A 24,781-nucleotide genomic window follows, 5' to 3' on the forward strand; every position below is an offset into this window, starting at 1 on the left:
AAAAGTCGCAGGTCTTTACACTCCTCGGTCTTTACACGAGGAGGCTGAACACGACGGCTGGACGCTTCCGCGTCAGCGCACACACCTCAAACAAATACACAGTCTAGAGTGAAAAAAAGCTGTGGTCGCTTTTAATTAGCACAACCACCAGCCAATCGCAGGGCAATGGCTCAAATCGAAACTAACACTTCGCACTTAAGTGCAGGAAAGGAGTTTAAGCTAAAGGGCAGTTATTATAATGATCAGTTAGTGCAATCAAAAATATAAACCACAACGAAAAAGCAGAATAGAAATAGGTAGGAAACGAACTATTCTTTCCTAGCAACAAGGAATTAATTTAAACAACAGAGCTAAGAATGAGTATTAAAACACTTACGCACTGCCGTCTGTCTCTTCTGGTGACTAATCGCCTTCTCCCGGGGTCTAACAGTGCCCGAACAGTTTAAATAGTTTTTACAGTCGCTGTGGTCGCTTTTAATTAGCACAACCACCAGCCAATCGCAGGGCAATGGCTCAAATCGAAACTAACACTTCGCACTTAAGTGCAGGAAAGGAGTTTAAGCTAAAGGGCAGTTATTATAATGATCAGTTAGTGCAATCAAAAATATAAACCACAACGAAAAAGCAGAATAGAAATAGGTAGGAAACGAACTATTCTTTCCTAGCAACAAGGAATTAATTTAAACAACAGAGCTAAGAATGAGTATTAAAACACTTACGCACTGCCGCCTGTCTCTTCTGGTGACTAATCGTCTTCTCCCGGGGTCTAACAGTGCCCGAACAGTTTAAATAGTTTTACAGTCGCTGTGGTCGCTTAATTAGCACAACCACCAGCCAATCGCAGGGCAATGGCTCAAATCGAAACTAACACTTCGCACTTAAGTGCAGGAAAGGAGTTTAAGCTAAAGGGCAGTTATTATAATGATCAGTTAGTGCAATCAAAAATATAAACCACAACGAAAAAGCAGAATAGAAATAGGTAGGAAACGAACTATTCTTTCCTAGCAACAAGGAATTAATTTAAACAACAGAGCTAAGAATGAGTATTAAAACACTTACGCACTGCCGTCTGTCTCTTCTGGTGACTAATCGCCTTTTCCCTTACGTCGGCTGGAGACAGACAGAGCGCCTGGTCGTTGGGAGGTGTGGGCAGTTTTTGTGCAGGTGTGTCATTCTGCATTTCAAACCGTGAGTAAAAGTGGTTGAGTGTATCTGGGAGGGATGTGTCGTCATCACAGGCCTGTGGCGGGGGCTTGTAGTCTGTGATGGTCTGAATAGCTTGCCACAGGCTCCGTGTGTCACTGCTGTCTGTGAAGTGATTGTTGATTTTTTGAGCATATGACCGTTTTGCATTTTTGATGCTGCGGGACAGATTGGCTCTTGCTGTTTTGAGGGCTGCTTTATCTCCTGATCTGAATGCTTCATCTCTGGTCTTTAGCAGCCCACAAACCTCTGCTGTCATCCATGGCTTCTGGTTGGCGCGTGTGGTGATGGTCTTGGTGACTGTCACATCATCAGTGCACTTTTGGATGTAAGCAGTCACAGTTTCAGTGTACTCCTGCAGGTCCGTGTGGTTGTTGTAGGTGGCCGCCTCTTTAAACATGTTCCAGTCTGTGTCCTGGAAGCAGTCCTGCAGTGCTGAGGTGGCATTGTCTGGCCATACCTTGATCTGTTTGTGAACCGGTTTGGCCAGTTTCAGAAGTGTTCTGTATGCTGGGATTAGCATAACAGAGATGTGGTCTGAGTACCCGAGGTGGGGCGGGTTCAGCTTTGTATGCGCCTTAACTGTTGTGTAAACAAAGTCCAGTGTGTTATTTCCCTTGTTGCAAAGTTCACATGTTGGTAGAACTTTGGCAAAACTGTCTTTAGGTTTGCGTGGTTGAAGTCACCGGCTATGATGAAAAAGCCGTCGGGGTTATTTGTTTGTTGTTCGCTGATGGCGCTGTACAGCTCATGGCGCGTCCTTTGCGTTTGCGCACGGTGGGATGTATACCGCGACAATAACAATGGCCGTGAACTCCCGTGGCAGATAGAACGGTCGACACTTCACAAACATAAACTCCACCAGCGATGAACAGTGTTTTGTCACTACCCCAGCATTGTTACACCATTCTTTGTTGACGTACACACACAAGCCACCGCCGCGAGTCTTACCAGACAGTGATGAATCTCTGTCCGCTGCGGTAGCAAGTTAGTCCGATGCAGCTGAATGGCGGAGTCCGGGATGTTGTCGTTCAGCCATGTTTCAGTGAAAACAAACACACAACAATCCCTTGTCTCATGCTGTGTAGATCGACTGAGTTGAATTAAGTCCAGTTTGTTTTCCAGAGAGCGAACGTTTGAGAGCATGAGTGTTGGAAGAGCCGGTCTTGTGGGGTTTTCCCTCAGCCTAGCTCGTATACCTCCGCGCTTACGCTTCAGTCCTCTCTCACACCGCTTGCGGCGCCGCCTTGTGCGGGTAGCGACAGTAGGCGAGGCCGTGGTCTCGAGGTCCGGCTTCAGCAGTAAACAGAGGCCTCGTAGCTTCTCAGTAGCCGCCGGCGAGAGTTGGTCTTTGTATGCGTTGCCGATATCCAAAAGTCTTTGGCAAACATATTTGAGTTTAGGAGTGATTTCCTTATGAACTAGCGGTAAATTTACACTATTTGGAGACGAACAGACGACATTAAAAGACAAAAAAGCACCGTCTTTGGGACCTGGAGCAGCCGCTACGTCTGATCGCGCCGCCATCTTGGATCCTTTTTGGATCCTGCTGCTGCTGGATCTCTGCTGATTGTGGCTGTAATTGGGATGCTTTGTATCTGCAGGAAACACAGAGACGCAGGTCAAGTGAAACCACAGCTCACACGTCTGTAAAAACAACATTTCTTATTTGTGAATCAACAATATTCTGCATGTTTTGATTTAAAATGTCTGTCTTTACAGTTCAGACTCATGAAGATGAGACTCAAGATGTTGATGGTTAGAGTCTCTGTGTCATTTCAATGACATTTACATTTATTGCTACAGTTTAAAAATAACTACATAGCACATAGCAATAGTATATGCCTGTTTAAAATGTGTATGATTGCATACTACATACTACTTCACAAACACATTACACATATTTGACTTTGTGGTATACAGTATGTTTAATAGTCAATAGTCAATCACTGCTTGGTTTTATTTTTTGATCTTGTGTTCTAAAATTTCATAAAAGTCCTAAAACATGAAATACACGGTTTACATGCACAATTTTTGGATCAGTCGGACTGAATTATGTGTTTACATGAACGCTAAATAAAGCGGTCGGGTTGATGTGCATGTTTATGTTACAAGCTTCAAATCAGAATAGTTTTTTCTGACATGCGCACACTGCACAAATATAGTATTTCCCACTGTTTGCACATAACCACTCTCCTACACTGTTACTTTATTTGTTTTAACAGCAGAATTAATATTTATCCATTTATGGATAAATATACATATAAACTGCTGTGCCGTGCTGCTCATATTTATCACGCATAAAAATGCCCCTCCCAGTGCCCAAAACCAGTCGTCTGTGGATGAGAATCCGAAACAAGGACTGATGGGACATTGTCCTGCTCCACTTCACAGTTGCCAAGTGAAAGGAGAGTTTTATAATGGACACACATTTATTCAACACTTTATTCAACAGGAAGAACCGCTCGTTCCGTGTGTCATATGTCATAAAGCTATTTTATATCCCATAATATTCACCGATTCTATCCCATAATACTCCATTTGATGCTGTAGTCTAATGCATTATCAATCCTGATAAATTTACAGCAAATTTCTGTCTCTTATTTAAAATGAATAATTTTCTTCATTTGTGTTTGTCATACAGGAATCTGACATGACGGAGGTGATTTCCACGTGTTTCACCACAGAACAATGATCAAACTCTCTGTGATTCTGTTTCCTCACAAATCATGTACTGATCACAATAAATGCCACTGACTTTTTTTTTTTTTTTTAACACACTATTTTTTTTTTTTTTTATCTGTTGTTTTGTCATTTGTATTTCCTCTAAGTGATTTTTGATAAGTTTTTGATCCTGAATGATAAATACTGCAGATTAACAAAGACTTGTTTGCTCACACTGGATGCCATTATCAATAAAGTTTTCTCACTCTGAGTTTCAAGAATCTCTCCCTGTTTGATTACATTTATTGCAATCATCTTGCCGGAACGTGTGTGTGTGTGTGTAGTTTTAGCTTAGTTTACTGTACCATAGTTAGAAAATAAACTTTGATTAATTTATAAAGAATTATTGTTGTGTGCTGTGTAATTTTCAAGTCAACCTTTGCCCTGATCCTTGTTACCTTGCTCGAAATTTGATAAACTACTAGCATTTTGTTCGTGTTATCGTTGGCCACGTAATAATATAAACAGAATTGGTTACACTTTATTTCGATAGTCCACTTTAGACATTCTACTAACTACAGGTAACTTTGTAACTACATGTCAACTAATTCTCATTAATTTGCAACTACATGTCTACTAACTCTCAGTAGGGTAGGTTTAGGGTTAGTAGAATGAGTTGACATATACTTGCAAAGTTTCTCATAGTCAGTATGTTGTATGTTGTGGACCAGAGTCCTGCACGCGGGCGGGTACCCGCGGTACCCGACGGGTGAACCGCAAAAATTGACGTAACGGGTGGAATAATATTGACGTGCCGGGTGCGGTGCGGGTGCGGGTCGGACTGGTGACAGGCACGGGCGGGTTGCGGGTACAATTAGAACCAAGACTATTTCGACTTGATCCAGTACACGCTGATAGGCAGCTCCTTTCAAATTGTCCCGTGCTTGTGTTCGCACGCTCTGTCTGAAGACCGGGCTTCTACAGCGGGATTTGCAAACACTGAGCACTGTAGCCAATCGACAGCTGTATTGACATTGATTGACAGCTGTAGGTCTAGTGATTATATTAAAGGGAGCGCTCTTTGCTCGCTTTTCTGTAGTTAATCTATTCAGTTTGAATAAAAGCTTTAGTCCACAATAGTTTTATATTGTTTACACGTTGAATGGTGCTTTCTCTCTCTCGTTGGGCTGCGTGTGTTAAATGTTATTATTAAATTTATTATTATTTATTATTAAAATATTAACGCATTAACTCAGAATGACTTGTTAATTGCTTGTTACATTAAAAATAAAATAAAGGTGTTTTGTCTGCCTTATGTAGATTTAATGCAGGTGCGGTTCGGGTCGCGGTTTTTATGTCAAACGGGTCGGGTCGGGTTCGGAATTAAATTAGTGTTGCTGTCGGATAACAGGTCGGGTATTCGGTTAACTACTGCGGGTGCGGGGCGGGTGCGGGTTTATCAAACAGGACCCGTGCAGGACTCTGTTGTGGACCCATCAAAATAAAGGGTCCCACTTTATATTAGGTGGCCTTAACTACTATGTACTTACATTTAAATTAATCATTTGGTACAATGCACTTATTGTGTACATGCATGTTTTTACATTGTACTTATATTTTTAAAAAGCAGTGCATTTGCCCCCAGAGTGTGACCGTGACAACCGTGGTCTGTGTGTAGCGGAATCAATTTTTTCAGAGACATCTCATTTATCCCTCGTTATAAAGAACAGATGATCGAAATAATGCTTTCAGTCATCGATCACACTTGTGATACGGAGAAAGATTACGAGGGACAAACAAGATGTATTAAAAATCTCAAGAAACAAATGTGTGTTGTAAGGACTGAATTGACTGACATGTGTGTAAACAGAACCGATCCACCTTCTGTAATGTTCAGAAAAATTCTAGATGAGATATCTGCAGCCGGTGAAGAGATAGGAGTTAGTGAGGTCCTTTGTATGTGCACATATGTAACCGATGTATGTGTGAAGCTTGTTTCAAAAAATTAGAAAAACAAGGTTTGCGAAATGGTTGAAATTATTTTAGTAGCCATCTAAAAAGTAACGACCGATCTGCTCTTCCCCGTGATTTAGAGCGTGATGAAGGTCTATGTTAGAGTAAGTCTTGCTGTGTTGGACGTACATGTTATTATGCGTCAGAGCCAGTGTGTCTCTGTTGAAATAATGCGTTTTGAAGACCCCCATACAACAGCTCGTGAGAGTGATAAAGTTGAACGGATCAAGTTCGGTGCAGTCTATGAACGCTTCTCGGAATTTCAAGCATGCCTATTCCAACATCTGGATCTCATTAACGGGTCACGGGGTCAACATGACGTGGGTGGGCCATGTGGGGGAGGGGGAAAGGTCAAAAGGTCAAAGCCATTAATCATTTTTGTCATAGTGTACTCCATAATGACTGTTCTTGGATGGATACTGATCTATCCCAGAAGCCCACGCGAGAGGATACGTCATCATCGAACGTGACGGAGAACAGCGACGAGGGTGTTTACAAATGTGAGTATTACAGTGCTCTTATTACAGGGACCCTGCAGCAACCTGGAGTAAAGAGCCTTGCTGAAGGACACACTGATGGTGACGACTGTGGAGATTGAACCAGCAACCTTCTTACCAATTCATTACACCACAGAAGTAATGAAGCTGTATCAAAAATTAGCATGTAGCTGTAAACATATGAAATTAAATTTGGCAAGAAATGGAATTCTGACAACATGAGATGTCAAATTTTTTACTCTGTGTAAATGTTTTACAGGGAGTCATGCTCATGGAGAGAAGGCACATTAATGTTTGGAGCAGACATGAGACATGAGAGGCAAAATAGCACCTGCTATAATCTCTATGCACAGTGCATTTTTTCCAGTCTGTGACTGGAATCATGTTTATTGCATTGTCCCTATCCAAATAAACGTATAAATAAATAAAGACACAGCGACAGTCAGATTGTCCCGCACATGTTCTCCTGCTCTTGCTTCAAGATTGTGTGGTTCAGGGATGTCATCATGGTCTTCCTCATCCTCTCCCTGCGCTCTGGCAAGAACAGCCTCGATGTCCCTTTTCCATCCATGATCAGATTCAGTGTGACTGCAGCAATGAGGGATGAACAGCAGAGACAGGTGGAGGTGGACACGGTGGTCAGCTGCTTCATCAGAATAAACCTGCAGAACTGGCACAGCTGTGTTGAGATGGCAGTAGATGTGGGTTCAGTATCTGTTGTAACGTAAATGTAGGGTTTTATCCTTCATTTATAAATTTTAGCTTTAGGGAACCAAATCGTAGAAATTCGGTTTTGATCTGATTAATTGATATTAATCAAAATTTGTATAATTTATACCTTATTAACGACTCGACCAGCGAGTATTAATACAGTATAATGTAGCAATTCTTCTTATTGATGATAATAATATAGAATTGATTGGGAAATCTTTGAGCACAAGTAACACGATCTATGGCAAATAATTTAAGATTTGAAAATCAAGGCACCAGACTATTCATTAAAAATGAATCGAGAGTTTATTTACTATTCTAGGGTACAATACAAAAAAAACACATACACACACATACATACGTTATGGCAAGATAAAAGCAGTTTGAAGAAAGTTAAACTATTCTCTTTTCTTGAGAATAAAGACGACCTTGGGACGTCACAAACAGAAGACTCGATTATCGTTATCTTTTAACGATTCATTCAATTCAATCAGCTCAGCGAATTAGAGATTTGTTTGTTTTACTTGCTGTGAGTTGAAATTGAGTTGAAGGCTGTACTTCTTGAGGGGTGTTGCTGGAGGGAAGCCCCGGACTTTCCTGCTGACGTGTTGTTGTCGCGTGACGTCACTCGGGATTCCTCCTTTTGGATTTGATGGCTCTCTGGTAGTGCGCGAATAGCGAGTTTGAAGTTCTTATGCGGCGACTTTGCAAGTTTTCTTTGGTCAGACGTGGACAGAGTGTTGAAGTCTTTTGAGATGATCAGCCAGATGTTTCGCAGCACGATCAGGGGGCAACGCCCAGACTTTCAGCCAAGTTTCCTTGCAGTTTCACCAGTTGTTCAACCCCAGTTGTTTTTTTCTTCCCCCCCCCCTTTTCAAAGTTGGGGTGTCTGTTTTTATTGGACAGAATTAAGTCCATCCTATTCACTGTCTGACCCAATCACATTGTCTCTGTAGGGCGGAGCCCCACCCAGCACGACTTCTTTTTCGTGCATACATTATCTGCTGATAAATGTCACATGGAGGAAATATCCTAGCAGATTTCTATAAAGTGTTATAATCATACCTTATGATGCTAAAAGTCAACATTTATCCTTTTCAATGTATAGTAATCAAAATAATGGTTAATTCAATACCACACATGAGGTATTTGTCATATTGAATACCTATAATTTTACCTACTAAACAGGTTAAGTCATAGATTAAAATATCCTGAGTTCTAATAACCACAGCAAGGTAAACGAAACAGAAAATACCACATTCATATATATATTGTCTCTTGAGTATATTGCTTTAATAGCAGCAGTCTTTTCTGGATTGTCCTTTTGGGCAAAGTCCATAAAAGTTTGGGTGTTCTCTGTTTTTTTATGAGAAGAAGAGAAAAGAGCCGCGTTCCTTTGGAAGGCGGGAGGCCAAAGCTGAGGTCGTGAGGTCATGAGGAGTATCACATTGTGTGGCTCTGGTGATCTTCTTAGCTGAGACGAAGTTGTAAGTCAGTCAATTTTTTGTTTATCAGAAGGTAGTTTATGGTAAGCGGGGTCGCAGTATCGCGAACGCTCTGGTTCTGGAGCTTCTCCAAAGGAGTAATTATTGGTTGTTAAATCCAAACAGATGTAGCGCGGTCATTTCATCCTCACCTTATCATGTTTTACGAGTCTCTCGAGGTGGTAAGGAGAGTATGGCCGGACGCTAGTCATAGAATTGAGGCGTTGTGTTGGTCATTTGCTCATTTTACGAGCTGATGATGGAAGATTAGTTCCAGTGGAATGTTCTTAAGTTACTCATGTGTGTGCGTTCTTTTCGACCAGGTTCTACACTGTAAATACATGATTGCTAGAACAATTAGTTTGAATAAAGCTGTTGTTGACTTGTATATACAGTGACCTCCAAAAGTATTGGAACAGTAAAGACAAAATTGCTCTGTTGGCTGTGGAGTCAAGACATTTACAAATATGATTAAAAGATGAATATGAGACAAAACAACAGAATGTCATATTTTATGATTGGGTGATTCAACACATATATGTTTACCAGCTAAGAAGTTCAGCACTTTTAGAGCTTCATCCCCCTATCTGATGTGAGCATAAGTATTGGGACAGTTGCCTCACAGGTCTTTCTAAGTGATCAGCTGTGTCCTGTTGCATTAATTCTTCAGATATTAAAAGCAGGGAATGTGTCGTATCAGTTATATCAATTACTTCTGCATTCTGAATCTTGCATTCAACGATGACACACACAAACCAGGATGAAGATGAGGGAGCTGACTTTGAGAGAAAAGCAAGCAATTTGGATGCTAAAAGAAAAGAGGAAGTCAGTTAGAGCTCTAGCAAAAACAAAGGGCATGGAGAAATCAAGAGTTTGGAAACCACCAGCAACACCAGCGACCAACAACTACCTGATCGGCTGAGAAAACAACAGTAGTTGATGACAGACAAATCATAAAAGCTGTGAAAATCAATCCTAAAAGACGTGTCTGTAAAATCACCAACAACTTCCAGAAAACTGGGGTGATGCTCTGACAATCTACTGTCCTCAGGAGACTTTGACAGAATTACAGATGCTACACAGCAAGATACAAACCTCTAACCAGCACCAAAAATAGAAAAGCAAGATTAGAGTTTACAAAAAAGCACAAAGGTGAGCCAGAAGAGTTTTGTAACTGTGTTTATGGACCGGTGAGACAAAGATGAACCTTTATCTAAGTGATGGGAAAGCAAAAATGTGGAGAGAAAAAAAGGGAACCGCAAATAATCCCAAGCATACAGCCTCATCTGAAAACCATGGTGGAGGTGGTGTCATGGCATGGGCATGCATGGCTGCCTCTGGAACAGTCCCTCTCAACTTTACTGATGACTTAATGTATGAAGACAGTAGCAGAATGAATTTGAAAGGGTACAAATCCATCTTGCCTACCGATATTCAAGAAAATGCCACCAGATTCATTGGGAAGTGCTTCATATTGCATCAGGACAATGACCCAGAACACCCTGCCAGTTCAGTCAAGGAATGTATAAGGGCAAAGAAATGGAAGTCTTAGATTGCCCAAGTCAATCTCCAGATTTAAATCCGATTGAACATGAATTTCAGCAGCTGAAGAGGAGAGTAAAGGCACTCCCCAAAACTGGCTGCATTAAAGGCTGGGAAAAGTATTTCAAAGGATGAGAGCAAGAGTCTGGTGATGTCTATGGGTCACAGACTCACTGCTGTGATAGTGCGCAAGGGATCTGCAACTAAATAATAGCTTTTAATATTTTATATCTGCCTTATGTTCAACTCTCCCAATACTTATGCTCATATCAATGAGTGGGATGAACTCTAAAAGTGCTGTTCTTTTTATTTGGTAAAACATGTATGTGTTGAAACGGCTAATAATAAAATGTGACATTCTGTAGTTTTGTCTCATATTCATCTTTTAATCATATTTGCAAATGTCTTGACTCCACAGACAACAGAGCAATTTTGTCTTTACTGTTCCAATACTTTTGGAGGGCACTGTATTTATTGTCATGGTTACTTTTATTTATGCTTTTACTGATTTATTCATGTTTCCTGTTGTTGTCAGTAAATACAATATAATTGTTTCATTAACTTATGCATTAATTCATTACTTGACTGAAAATTGAGATGTATTCGGGTCATTCCTGGGATTCGGTAATATTTCAGTCCCTCACAGTTTCCAAAGTGGTGGTCTGACAAAATGAATTGTTAGAAGCTTTTGACAAGACTTTGGGATTGCCGTTATAATGAATAAAAATAATTATTGCATGAATTATTTAGCATAAAATAATGTCTTATATCCATCTTAAACCAAGCATTTGTCATATCCCTGAGGCACATCTCTGAGTTTGTACTTAGAAAATTATTAACAAAATGTGCATAGTGTCTGTGATTTTTGGCAACAATGTAAGCATTTATTTGTGTTCCTTTCTTGTAAAAAAATATATTAAAAAAAATAAAAAAATAAAAAAAATATTTTATAAAAAACAGACTTTAATGTTATGTCTCTCAGTCTGAACTCAACCCCGTCACACTAACCATTCTACGCCCATAATAATTTAGCCTCCACTCAAATGTGACATCATTTACCAAAAATGAAATCATTCAGGTCTCTTTAACAGTGGTGCAGAAAATGGTTAGTAGTATCATACTTTATTCATATTTGAGGCATGTTATAGTCAGGGAGGGTACTGTCAAGCTTAACAACTCAACCCCGTCACATAAAATTAAGGTGGAAAAGGATTACTTTTTCAACATTTGTCACACATTGGATGGAGAGACACACAAAGGTAAGTCAGGTAAGAGCTTCTTTATTAACCAAACTGAAGGCAACATCAAAAGGTAAGTGCAATAACTCAGAGTTCAATGAAGCTTAATAAACTGAGGAATTAAGCATCTTTATCTTTCCCTCTTAGTGGAATCAACTGGAGGAAGACATCCATGGAGCCACAGAGATCCAGCATGTAAATGACCAAACAGATGAAGAGCTTGTAACCTCGAGACCAGACAATGAGGGTATGGATTGAGTGAAGTCTTATAGGGAGCTTGATTAGTGGCAACAGGAGAGGAGGATTCCCTGATGGAGATCAGGTGTGAGTGATAACTGATGGAATGCAGGTGAGTGGCAAGAGGGATACTGGGAATTGCAATGCATTTCAACTGGTGACTGTGACAAATTTATTTTAATCCGTAAGTATAATTATTGTATTGCTTCCATATATGGTCTACTCTCCTACACTACATGAGGAGCAGTGGCCATTTTGAGTGAAAAACCACAACCCCAAAGGGGTTGTAAACTTGTGACAGGGTTGAGTTATTTGCTTCATTTTTTAAAATAATTTTAATGAAAAAAAATTAAAATAGTCATGGTTTCAGTAAATATATATACTCCAAAATCATATTTTTGTTTTAAATATACTTTTTGATGTAATATGTCCACTTAAACGTTGACAAACATCATACATCAGAAATTGCACCCACATTTGCAGCAGAAAGACAATACTGGCCATGCAGATATTAAATTTAAAGCAATGTATCCCTTCAAATGTGTTACAGACTTCAACCCCGTCACACCTTGTCACAATAATATTTTTAGAAAAATAAGGAAGACAATAAAGAACAAAATTATTTCTTGCTGATTACCATCTGACATGTTAAGGACTAAAACAATAACATTGTGGTTTTAGTTAAAATTTTAAATAAAAAATATTTTTTACAAAAATAAAGAGACCGTAGACGGATAATTTGTTTATTTTTAGCTTCAGTCCAATAAAAATGTGAAAATTATGATACATTTTACATTTGTTATCATTTGAGGGACACATGAGCAATAGGTACAAGTTTGTTTTATAACAATTTATGTGTAAAATCCTTTTTAAACAAATCCCATTTTGTCCGTTACGGGGTTGAGAAAAAATGTTGTCCAAAGCTGAAATAAACTGAAAATTATAATGCCTGAGGTGGGAAAATATGATTTTTTGGAGGTTTGATATGTGCCTAATGATATGGGATATTTAGAAGCTGAATCACATGTAGTTGAAAAAAAAAAAAAAAAAGTATATTCCAAGTTGAAATGATACCGAATCCCAGGAATGACCCATTCACCTTGGCTGCATTTGTCTAGTGTGTAATCATGCATAGCTATGGCATATAAAAAAATAAAAATAATAATAATAATAATACTTTTTTTTCTTTGTTGTTTTACTAAAAAATATATAGTTAATTATTGGTCAGCATTTATTACTATTATTGTTCATAAGTGTTGGGGTGGGCTAGCAATGATTTCTGAGGTTATCTAAACTTCTATGTAGAAATACATTTTTCAAGTGTAAAATAAAGGCAAGATCTTTGAGCAGCTGATCAGCATCTCCTTTTTGCAGATGTTACAAACATGGAGGAAAACATACGAGGTAGGGTTGTTGTGTAACGCTTTACTGATGCTATGAGGTGTTTGTGCACCTGTTGCTCTTATTTTCTTTTTATTATTATTACTGCAGAAGTTATAATTACATACAAACTCAGGGAAAGATGGTAGTATCTTTAACAATGAACAATCATAATGAAAAAAAGCTATAATGGGTTTGCGCACATCATAGTATGAGATTATATACACGGGGGAAAAAGGATTAAATATCTTTGAATAATTATAATATTCATATAACCATAATGCATTCAAAAATGCATTTGTTGTTGTTGTTTTTGTTATTTATAAGCCTCAGGAATGAAACTAGAGAGAATTTCAACAAGAAAAAGAGGAAAACAAAGATTTTAGCCAGTTTTGTATGTAGATTATAAATTTTACACAAAATAAAGAAATTAACATATTCAAGAGATAACTATTTTGGGTCTTCGTAATTAAAAAAAAAAAAAAAAAAGAATGATCTCTCTAAGGATTAAACTGGGTTATATTCGTAGAGTTAAAAGTAAAAAACTAAAGTCAACCCAAAATGTATTGGTAATACTACAATCACAATGAAAGGGCAGCTGTTTCTTCAACAAGACCACAAAATGAGCAAATTTCATCAACATCAAAATATTTACAGATAGATGAATTAAACCTGTCATCTTTTAAGTTGTTGCGCTTATTATAATGTCATAGGTCACATGATAACATCAACATGGTGCATGATGTCCGGATCACATTCATACTCAACGAGATTTGGCTGGAGAGTATGTACTCTTTTAGCGCTTATTGAAATTAAGTATTATAATATGAATAAACAAAGTTCAAAATATAATAACTTAGTGTATTTACACTCGCCGGGATACATAAGGAAGAAAATTGCCCAAAAAATTCTTATTAAAAGGCTCTTGTCAGTTACACCTCGAATATGGCTTGTGAGATCCATTTTCCTGCAGAGTTTAGCTCCAACTTTGATCAAACTCACCCACCTGTGATTTTCTAAAGATCCTGAAGTCATGCTCAGGTGTGTTTGATAAATGTTAGAACTAAACTCTGCAGAAAAGTGGGTCTCGTGAGCCATATTTGAGGATTCCTGGCCTGTATGAAGCAACAGATTCCGAAAAGGTCTCTTTTGGTTTGAGCTATTCCAGTTCAATTGAGTGGCTAAAGAATGGCCAGTCACTGTTGTTTGTATTCCCCTAGTTGCATTACAGGGCTGCCTACACAAAACCTGCATGGGCCCAAAGGATACAAAAGTTGATCTGGACCCGAACGTGTTGGCCCACACTGCCAGTCTGCTAGTGTGGCCTGCTCACAGAGGGCCTGCAGTGAGCCCAAAGCTGTGGGCCTCGCCTGGGCAAGCCCACATTGGGCCTGTTTCGGTTTGGTGTGGGCTGGCCCTAGCCCACTGTGCCTGCAAAAAGCAAGCATGGGCCAGGGGTCTTGTTGGAGATGTTCATGCACTGAAATGTTGAATGTTTTGAGTGTATTTTTTTGAACGCTTAGTGCTGTTATATGTACTGAACAGCTAAAATATGAGGATAATTGTGTAAATCCAACATAAATTACACTTGAATATCAGGAAACATTGATTCAACAGGGTTCTCCAGAAGAAAGGACTAAGGTGAAACTCACGTGTCTCACATGTGTTTGATTATTATTACTGAGTTATGTTGCTCAGACATATGTCAAAATACCAAAGTCTGCAATCAAAATCCAGAGATCTCTTTATGAACGCAAACATTTCTCATAAAATTTGCCCAAGTCAAAATATCAAATCAAAATAATTATTTTACGTCTTATTTTGTTGCAGCTGAGTAAATCAGATTTACAGGCTGCTGTTCTCATTAACTTTTACTGTTTGTTGTAGCAACACTAAAATGCTAAAGATCATTTAATGAATGTAGTGTGAGAAGATCAGTTTGTGTGTCAGTGAAACCTGCTGTGGTCTGACTAATGTGGTTTGAACTGTTGATAGACAAACAACTTCTGCATCAGCGTGTCTAATGAACAGAGTTATAATGCCTTACTCAGTAACGCTTTACTGTAATCTAATTACTTTTCCTGGTAACACAGTAAAGTAATGAGTTAAGTTTTAAATTTATGTCATTTGATTACAGTTACTTATGTCAATAAAATTACAGTAATTTTAACTACAGTAAATTACAGTAAAAAGTAAAAATCATGTCAGTATGCCCTTTAATAAATCTACAACATTTAGATGTAATGAAAGGTTGCATCATATTTCAAAATGTTGCACTCGACATATTTTAGTCTGGCATTATAGTTTGGGAAAAGTTCAACTAGTGAATGTGTACAAGTTTGTCACAGTAACACTAATAAAGTAAAAAAATAAAGACTCATCAGAATGAGATCAACCGCTGGATTAAACCGCATCGGCATCACAATTCAAGGTTTATTCCTCACAGCACGCCTTCTTCCAAAAACGAAAAGTAGCCGAGATGAACTTGAATCTTTGTACAGAGGTGACGTGAGCGTTTACATGTTCGCGCGTCTCAAGCTTGGTTTCGCGCGGATGGTTATCTTAGCGCGCGATGTGCGTGGGCATGATCACATTAAAGCTGAGTTCAGACGGGAAAGACTGGACCTCGCGTTGGTTTCATACGGATTATTTTATCATAGAATATTTGTTTTCGGCTTGACTTAATTTAATAGACACATCAAGCTTTCTTTAGATATAGGCCTACGTATTTCTCATGTAATTTTCGCTCATTCTAGTGACTCGTTTCAGGAAGATATTCACGGAGACTGAGAATGCAGAAAGCGCACTTGTTTTCTTTATTTTTTTTTCTTTTAGTTTTTTGTTTTGTTTTTGATATTGGGAGTGAATCAGGGTATACAAATAATAGGCCTACTTATGTATTTTATTTTTTTTTTTTTAGTCAATATGAAATTAATGAAATAACTATGAGTTTCTTTGTAGTGTATTTTTTAGGTTTGATAACTTGAAGAGTAAAGTAAACTTGAAAGTAAAGTAATTAGTAATCTGATTACTTTTTAAATGCAGTAATGTAATGAAATTACCATTTTAAAGTAGTAATTAGTCATTTGTAGTGAATTACTTTTTTCTTTTTTTTTTGTAACTTACCCAACACTGCTAATGAATGAGGTCAGTGGTTTGTGGCTAAAGCGTTTATTTATTTTCTTCTTCTACTTTTATGAACCAAACGATCTGAATTTAATTCCACACAAAACACATTTAAAGTAAAAAATAAAATACAAAATATTAATCCAACAGGCAATTATGAAATCAATCGTTATTCTTATCATGCATCAGTTGAAAAGGTAAGATCAGCAAAAGTTTGTTGATTTTCAAGATGTTGAAAGAGACAGACATGGGAACGGAAACTAACTGAGGTTGGGGGAGGATTCAACCAGATACATATAGCAGTTCAGTCGTGAGTGTTTTCTCACATTTTAAGCATCACTATAGTGGACTTTTCAGTGAACTGATGAAGAAAATGTTTCTCAAATTATTTATGTTCTGTTTGTGGCGTCTGGTTGGTGAGTTTGAAATGTGTTTTTATGGCTTTAGTTGTTTCTGTTCTGGTACCATGTAGTAAATTTCTGGTTAAATTAGTCAGAGAGGATTAACATTCACTGTTATTCTCATGTACAAATAACTGAACTATGATTTTACTGTGAGATCAAGTTTGAATTCATCTCTGTTGAGTGTGGTGCATTCTAGCGATAGATTCATTCAGCCTGTTTTTCGCAGTTTGAAACTCAAACGCAGCAGCATTAATTTTAGTTGTCTCTTGTTTGTATTTCATCAGTCAATGAATGTTTCCCAACCATAAGAGTTTTCATTTCAGTTACACAAAATATCTTAAAAACACCACAGAGATCCAGTTACTGATATGAAAGTGTATCAATTTCTCCTTTCTTTTAGCATGTTTGTCTTTGTTTCACTGAAGAACATTATACAAATACTTTAAACTAGATCTAGTGTTAGTGATGGCTTTCATAAACTAGCATAAAATAATTACATTGACGCTTTAATGTGTGAAAAACTGTTCTTCAGGAGTGTTTGGTCAAAGTGAAGTGATGTCAGTGAGGGAGGGAGATTCAGTCACTCTGAACTCTGGTCTTACCGAAATGAAGGATGATGTGATTCAGTGGAGGTTTGGAAATGAAGACACTTTAATCGCTGAAATCAATAAACAGACCGACAGCATGACTGTATATGAAGATGTTCTTGATGGGAGATTCAGAGACAGACTGAAGCTGGACGATCAAAATGGATCTCTGACCATCACAAACATGAGAATTGGACAGGCTGGACGTTATAAACTCCAGACCGAGAGTGTGAGAATGCCTTTTACTCTCATTGTCTTTGGTGAGTTAAATATTTGTTCCAGCTGTTTTTAATGACAAAAATTTAATTAATCCATTTACTTCGTTCTGTTGTTTTATGATATTGCTCATTTCAAATTTTTATTTCAACTATTTACTTTTGTAAACAATCAAAATTATCTAACTATGTTAATCGGTGACATCCTCTGTTCTCGGTGTGTTTGGCGATACAGAAGACATATCAGTGATGGAGGGAGATTCAGTCACTCTAAACTCTGGTCTTACTGAAATGGAGGAGGGTGATCAGATTCAGTGGTGGTTTGGATATAGGCCTAAAGGCACTATGATAGCTGAAATCAATAAACAGGCAGACGGCATCACTGTATATGGGGGATTCAGATACAATCTGGACAAACAGACTGGATCTCTGACCATCACAAACGCCAGACATGAACATGCTGGACTTTATAAACTACAGCTCAACAGTGTTATCAAGAGTTTCAGTCTCACTGTCTACGGTGAGTTTGATATTGGGTTCATTTATATTTATAATGAGGAATAAAAACATCAAACTGAGATCAGCTCACTCAATAAACGTTAATATCAGCGCTGATATTAGTGTTTATTGACTGAGCTGATCTCAGTTTGATGCTTTTATTCCTCAGACTCTGTCCACTGTTGTGGTTCTACTGAAGCTGTGACCCGATTGGTCCTCTCTGCTCTGGTGGGCGTGGCTACTGTCATTAGTTTATTGATGAATATTCGAGCTTGCACTCCCTCTTTTATTGTTAGCCTATATTTAAAAAAAAAAAAAAATTGTTAATATACTGAATAATGTACATCAATGGATTGTGTTTGTTTTCCCATGTGGACTCTTTTCACATGTGGTTCTCAGAAGGGAAAGTCGTCATAAATTAGTAAACTTCTGCAGTGGTGAAAGAGCAAGCACTTTTTTTTTAAATCAATCCACGATAGCGTTTAAGACTTTTCATCACAGTCTGTGAATGTTTGTCCTCGTTGGTGCTTCAGAGGCTTGTTTTGTCTTATTGCAGGGGTGTCAAACTCAGATCCTGGAGGGCCGCAGCCCTGCAGAGTTTAGTTCCAACTTTGCTCCAACAGACAAACCATGCTGTTTTCAAATAAGCCTGAAGGACTTGATTAGCTGGATCAGGTGTTTAATTAGGTTTGAATCTAAACTCTGCAGGGCTCCAGCCCTCCAGAAATTGAGTTTGACACCCGTCTCGTTGGAGATGACTGTTCTCCAAAATGCTGAACGTTTTGAGTGTATTTTACAGTAAATGGTGTACAGTTAAAATATGAAAATGATTGTGTAAGCTTATCATAACATAACTTGGATTTCAGAAAACACTGATCCAGGCCTCTACACGACTCCGTTTCTCCAGAAGAAAAGATCAAGGTAAATTCACATCAACTAGTTTCGAGTTTCAGAAGAGTTATTTTTCAAACAGCAAATATCTCTGCTAACTAATAATTTCTCTAAATAAACAATTACATGTTCAGGTCATTAACATTTGCTGATGGATTTAGTTGTAACAACACAGGCAAGCATTATAATTGTGATTCACTAATTTGAATTAAAATGGACCAAAGCAATATTTCAAGTTAATTTCTTTCACCTCACAGATCATGAAAACTTCAGGAGTTTGTTGTCTATGACAGCAAATATTTAATTATTTTAAATAATAAATGTTAATTTAAATAATTTTAAATGATTAAAATTGTTAACAAAATCTAAAATCAAAATATATGTATTATTAATTATATTTTGTTGTTTCTCACATGTTTTGTTTTGTTTGTGGCATCTGGTTGGTGAGTTCGAAATGTCTTTATGGCATCAATTGTTTTGTTTTTTTTCTGGTGAAAAACTGTTCTTCAGGTGTGTTTGGTCATGAAGTCAGTGTCAGTGATAGGATTTTTAGTGACTCAAACTCTGACCCTAGTAATATGATGGTTTTGATCTGATTTGGTGGAGGTTTGGAAATCACAGCATCACTATGATTTTGTAACAAAAGTCTACTGAAGGAAAGTTGTGGATGAAACCAAGTGCAGTTTATTGAACAGAGTGAAGTACAAAATAGAAGCAAATGATGACTTGACTTGGCATGGACAGATTTGACAAGAAACAGACTTGGCATGAACAGAAACATGACTCACCGACAGCAGGTTACACAGTTCAAAGCTAGACAAAGAAAAAGACAAGGTGAGGCTATTTATATCAAACAATGAAGGTCACATGACAAGAACCAACCAATGAGAACATAGCTGTATTCAACTTGAGGCCGAGCTGTGCAGAATGATCAGTGTATGAAGTCAAAGTACCGCGAGAGCGATAAGAGGGCAGAAGGATCCTTATGCTTGGTACTTTGATGTAATGCACTGATCATTCTGCGCAGCGTGGCTTCAAGTCGAACACACATCATGACACATGAGCCAAGGAACCAATCAGAACATAACACACAGACAAGGGTGGCACATGACATAAGGCTTGTTCGACTTCATGTGGCACCGCAAAGATCGGCTGCTGCCTGACAAAAGCAGTGCATTCTGGTTAGAGAACATTTGTCCGACTTCGATCGGCGCTGTAGCTGCCTAACGATCACACGTGTCATCAAAGTACCGCAAGAGTAAAACGAGACCAGCCGCTGAGGTCAGGCTCTGCAGTTGCTCAAAATCGGTTGCGAGAGCCTTGATGACGACACACTTTGACACACATTGTTCAGATTCAGTGATGACAAGCACAATGTGTGTTGCTTGCTTATTCCAACAATTCAATACGCTCAAAAATCTGTGTTTTATTACAGTAAAAGCTTTTTTCGCACTGTTAGTCATTTTTGTCCAAAAAATAAATAAAAGCATATAGGCCAATAAACCCACTTTATTGATATTTAGTAGCCTATAAGTTCATGCTGAACTTTATTCTTGACAGATATGGCGCTGTATTATTAAGTAGTATATAAAAAGTGTTTCTGTTGCTCATAAAAACCTTTGTGTATTTGACAAATATTGCAGTCAATTCACTTTATCTGTTATAAGAGCATGCGAACACTGTGAGAGTGTCACTATCGGGAGCAGAAAGTGTCTGAATTGATGTCTCCTCTTTTAATTCTGCCCCAACTGCAAGTGGCTACTCTCGCCAGCCAATGGCAGGCTAGTGCATCTCGAACAAGCCTCACAAGAGGGGTAAGGAACACATGACAAACCAGGAAACTAAACTAAAAGCATGAATACAAAGCAAAGAACACCAACAAAACCCAAAACCAACCATGACAAATTTGTGTTTTCATATGTTTTTGAATGGAGATTCAGAGACAGACTAAAGCTGGACAATCAAACTGGATCTCTGACCATCACAAACACCAGACCTGAACTGTGGAATTTATCAACAAATGAACAACTCTGTGACCAAGAGTTTCAATCTCACCGTTTATAGAGATTAAATATCAGTTTCACCTGTTGTAGATCTAAAGCAGTGTCTTGTCAGTTAGATGTTTTGTTCTTAAAATGACTGAGCTTAAATTTGACATTTATAGCATTCACCTTTATTTCTACTTCTATATCAGGTTGTTTTAAATGCTCTACTTTTGATCCAGTTTTGGATCCTCACAATGTTTCTTCCTTTATTCATCCTCATTTATCTTTATTTGTTTATGTTTCCAGCTCATCTGCCAGTTCCTGTCATCAGCAGAAACTGCATACAATGTTCTCTATCATCATCATCATATTGTTCATTGTTGTGTTCAGTGGTGAATGTGGGTCATGTGATTCTCTCCTGGTACAAAGGAAACAGTTTATTGTCCAGCATCAGTGTGTCTGATCTCAGCATCAGTCTCTCTCTACCTCTGGAGGTGGAATATCAGGATAAAAACACCCACAGCTGTGTGCTCAACAATCCCATCAGCAACCAGACGAGACATCTGGACATCAGCAAACTCTGTAAATTCTCTACGATCATAATTGTGGCTACTGTCATTCTTCTGGTTTGTGACATTAGATCTAGAAGAGCTTAACAAGATCAAGCAAATATTCACACAGAAACACATCAGTCATCTTCATGTTTGATTTGGGGCTTCAATGGCTTTTGCTTTTAAAAATGTACCTGTCTTTCAGTATTATTATTGTAAAGATTCAGTTTGACGGATTTGTTTATGTCTGTCAGATTAGACACAGTTTTCACTTTTCGGTTCATTTGTCATCTGTATTTGCTTGCCTTTATCAATAAAGCTTTCTCACTCTGAGCTTCAAGAGTCTCTCCATGTTTGATTGAGGGCACTTGTGCGCATGTGTGAGGTATAGGCACGTTTGGCTTGAGCTCCTCTCCGTGGTCTCGACAAAGTTATTAACTTACCGTATTTTATTTAGATTTTTGCTTTTAAAGTGTGTCTACTTGTTTCATTTAGCATAAACTCGGTTTCACTTTATTTTGATGGTCCCTTTAACACATTCTATTGACTAAGTAATGTTGCACCTACATTTCTACTAACTCTCATTAGAGTGTTAGTAGTGTATTAGTTGACTGGTAGGGTTAGTGTTAGAATAAGTTGACATGTTCTTGCAAAGTTACTTATAGTTGGGAGACCAACACAATAAGGAGTTAGTAGATATGAAGCAGACAGTCTACTAATACACTTATGAGAGTTTGTTGACATGTAGTTGCAACATTACTTAGTGTCAACAGAATATTCATAAGGGACCATCAAAATAAAGTGTTACCATAAACTCTTATTAAGACCTGAAAATACCGAAGCCGAGTGCCTCTAATAAAAGTTAAAAGTGCCGACGATCAAGTCACCGGAGCTAATGCTAAAGCTAATAGCTCACCTGACACAGCTAAGAAAATTCCAATCCTCTGGCGTCCGGTATGAATGAAAAAGACATCATGTGTTTAGTGCTAATGACCAATCCAATTATTAATTGGTAATTTTTATTTATTTTTTTATAAGTATCGGTTCAGGCACCGGTATCGAAAAAAAACAAAACGATACCCAACCCTAGAATTCAGGGGACTAGATCCATTCTTGAATTATATTTAGTGCTTATATACAGTATATATCTGGGAGCTAGTAAAGCTAGCTAGCCACCGACTCTGATGTGCAGGAGTCATCAATATACACCGCAATGTGACTGAATTAAAATTCTACTTGACGGTATCATGACTTTTGTGTTCACATATTTGAGACCTCGGGGAGGGTTCTTTCCCCTTGAGTAGTTGTTTTTTTGTGAACTGCCCAGCAGCTCCTTTTTGGATGGAACTGGAAACTTTGTCTGGTTCGGGAAGACACGATGGAGGATGGAGTAAGTTGTGGATTGCTGTTCTTGTTGTATCAGACTTGTTTGCTATTTTTATTATATTACTTTCTTTTGTTTACTTATACTTTCTATTTTTTAGTTCAGTTTTTACAATGTACTCTCTTGCTGCAAATTATTTGTCGAAGGTGTGTGCTCAATTTTATGACTCCACTTTTTCCCTATGGTTATGCAGAGGTCTTCTGGTAGAGTACTGACTGGGGGAAGAAATGTGACATTGGTCTCTTGTAATGTTTAGGGGCTAGGAAATGCTATAAAGAGAGAAAAAATATATATATATTTAGACGTCTTAAATCCTTATCAGCGGATGTGATTTTTTATTTTTATTTTTTTATTTTACAGGAGACTCCTATTAAGCAACCGTGCAGCGCAAGTTAAGGTGTAGCTGGGTATCACAAGTTTATCAATCACCATTCACTTCTCATCCTCTTTCAGAAAAATATTCCATTTCTATTTTCCTCTATGGTCACAGACACCCATGGAATTTTTATTATAGTTTCTGGATCCATAAACTCTTTGCCGTTGTCTTTCCTGAATGTCTACGGTCCAAATACTGATGACCCTAACTTTTATAAGAAGGTTTTTGATTTACTCCCCGATGGGAATAATTCTAATATAGTAATCGGGGTGACTTGAATTGTTACTTAGACCCTTATTTAGACAGATTATCCACACGCCCCCCGCCTGGAATTGCATCAGTACAGGTCTTAAACAATTTGCTCAAGTGCAGAAATCTGGTGGATGTTTGGAGAATTCAACACCCTGCTGGTAGGAATTATTCCTATTATTCACATGTTCACAAATCTTACAGTAGAATAGATTACTTTTTAGTTGATTTTCAGTTAATTTCTTGTGTTACTGAAACCAAATATCACAGCATATTAATCTCAGATCACAGTCCCCTTACCATGTTTATCGATCTTTCTCTTCCTAAGCAGTCTTATTCCTGGCGTTTCAATCCATCCCTGCTTGCTGACAGTAAATTTGTAGACTATATTACCACCAAGTTAAAATAATTTTTAGAGTTTAACGATAATGGGGAGGTGTCAGATTCTATACTTTGGGAGACTTTAAAGGTGGTTATGCGTGGGCACATTAACTCCTACAAATCTAATGCCAAGAAGGAAAGAGAGAAACGACTGTTAGAGATACAAAGTGTTCTTCCTATTCTTGAATTGGCATTCCAGGTATCAAAATCATCTGAAGATTACAACAAGATAGTGAAACTTAAAATGAGTATAACTGTATTCTTGGTGGTCAAATAAACAATCTATTTTTGAGAATGAGACAGATGTTTTGAAATGGGGGATAAGCCAGATAAGCTTCTAGCATGACAACTTAAAGGGGCTCAAGCCTCTAGGTCAATTCATAACATTAAGTGCAAGGATGGCACCCTGTAACCAACCCCAAAGATATTAATGCTCACTTTAAAGAATTTTATAGTGAACTGTACACTTCCGGCAATGAAGCCACTAATCTTAAAGAAAAATAAATATTAAATTGACCCAGCTAATTATAGGCCAATCATGCTTCAGAATTTTGACAGGAAAGTTGTCACTAAAACTTCGGCTATTTGGCTTAACAAACATCTATCCTCCATCATTCACCCTGACCAGACCGGATTTATCCCTGACAGATTCTCTTTTTTTAATGTACATCGCCGCCTCAATACAATATACGCTAATCACACGAAAGCTAACGAGGCGGCGATTCTGTCCTTGGATGCAAAGAAGGCTTTTGATCAGGTTGAGTCACATGTTTGGATCATTACAGAAGTTTGGGTTAGGCGAGACATTTATATCATGGGTTAAATTAATATATGCTAGGCCAGTGTGTTTTAATTTTAACGAATACATATAGGTCATCTAAGTTCCCTTTGCACCGCTCGGTACAACAGGGCTGTCCCCTTTCGTCTGCCTTTTTTGCTATTGCAATAGAGCCCCTTGCTATATTTATAAGGCATCATAAAGATATCACGGGTATTGAAGTTGGGGGGAGTGAAGCCCTTGTTGTATTTGAAGAACTCTGAAGTTCTGTTCCTGTTCTTTTAGAGTTAATTACTTCTTTTGGGAGATTATCTGGGTATACAATCAACCTGTCGAAAAGTAGCTTTATGCCACTGTCTGATACTTACAGACCTGGCTTTTTGCAAA

The 24,781-nt window shown here is 38.0% G+C and overlaps 1 protein-coding gene across 2 annotated transcripts in view; it reads left to right on the top strand.

Moving 5' to 3' along the window:
- LOC131531421 (uncharacterized) overlaps positions 1-21,688 on the top strand; it is a 30,501-nt gene extending 8,813 nt beyond the window's left edge. The window contains exons 1-5 of one of the 2 annotated variants that reach the window (XM_058762159.1): positions 15,116-16,511; positions 17,032-17,346; positions 17,537-17,821; positions 18,666-18,720; positions 20,982-21,688. In XM_058762159.1, coding sequence (XP_058618142.1) covers positions 16,460-16,511; positions 17,032-17,346; positions 17,537-17,821; positions 18,666-18,720; positions 20,982-21,138 — 864 coding nt within the window. In that variant the 5' untranslated portion in view covers positions 15,116-16,459 and the 3' untranslated portion in view covers positions 21,139-21,688. Of the gene's footprint in view, positions 1-15,115; positions 16,512-17,031; positions 17,347-17,536; positions 17,822-18,665; positions 18,721-20,981 lie in introns of those variants that run through there. The other variant, XM_058762160.1, reaches the window with a different exon arrangement.
- The last annotated feature ends 3,093 nt before the right edge of the window (positions 21,689-24,781 follow it).

This window comes from Onychostoma macrolepis, chromosome 22 (genome assembly GCF_012432095.1).
Source record: "Onychostoma macrolepis isolate SWU-2019 chromosome 22, ASM1243209v1, whole genome shotgun sequence".
Classification (NCBI taxonomy): Eukaryota; Metazoa; Chordata; class Actinopteri; order Cypriniformes; family Cyprinidae; genus Onychostoma; species Onychostoma macrolepis.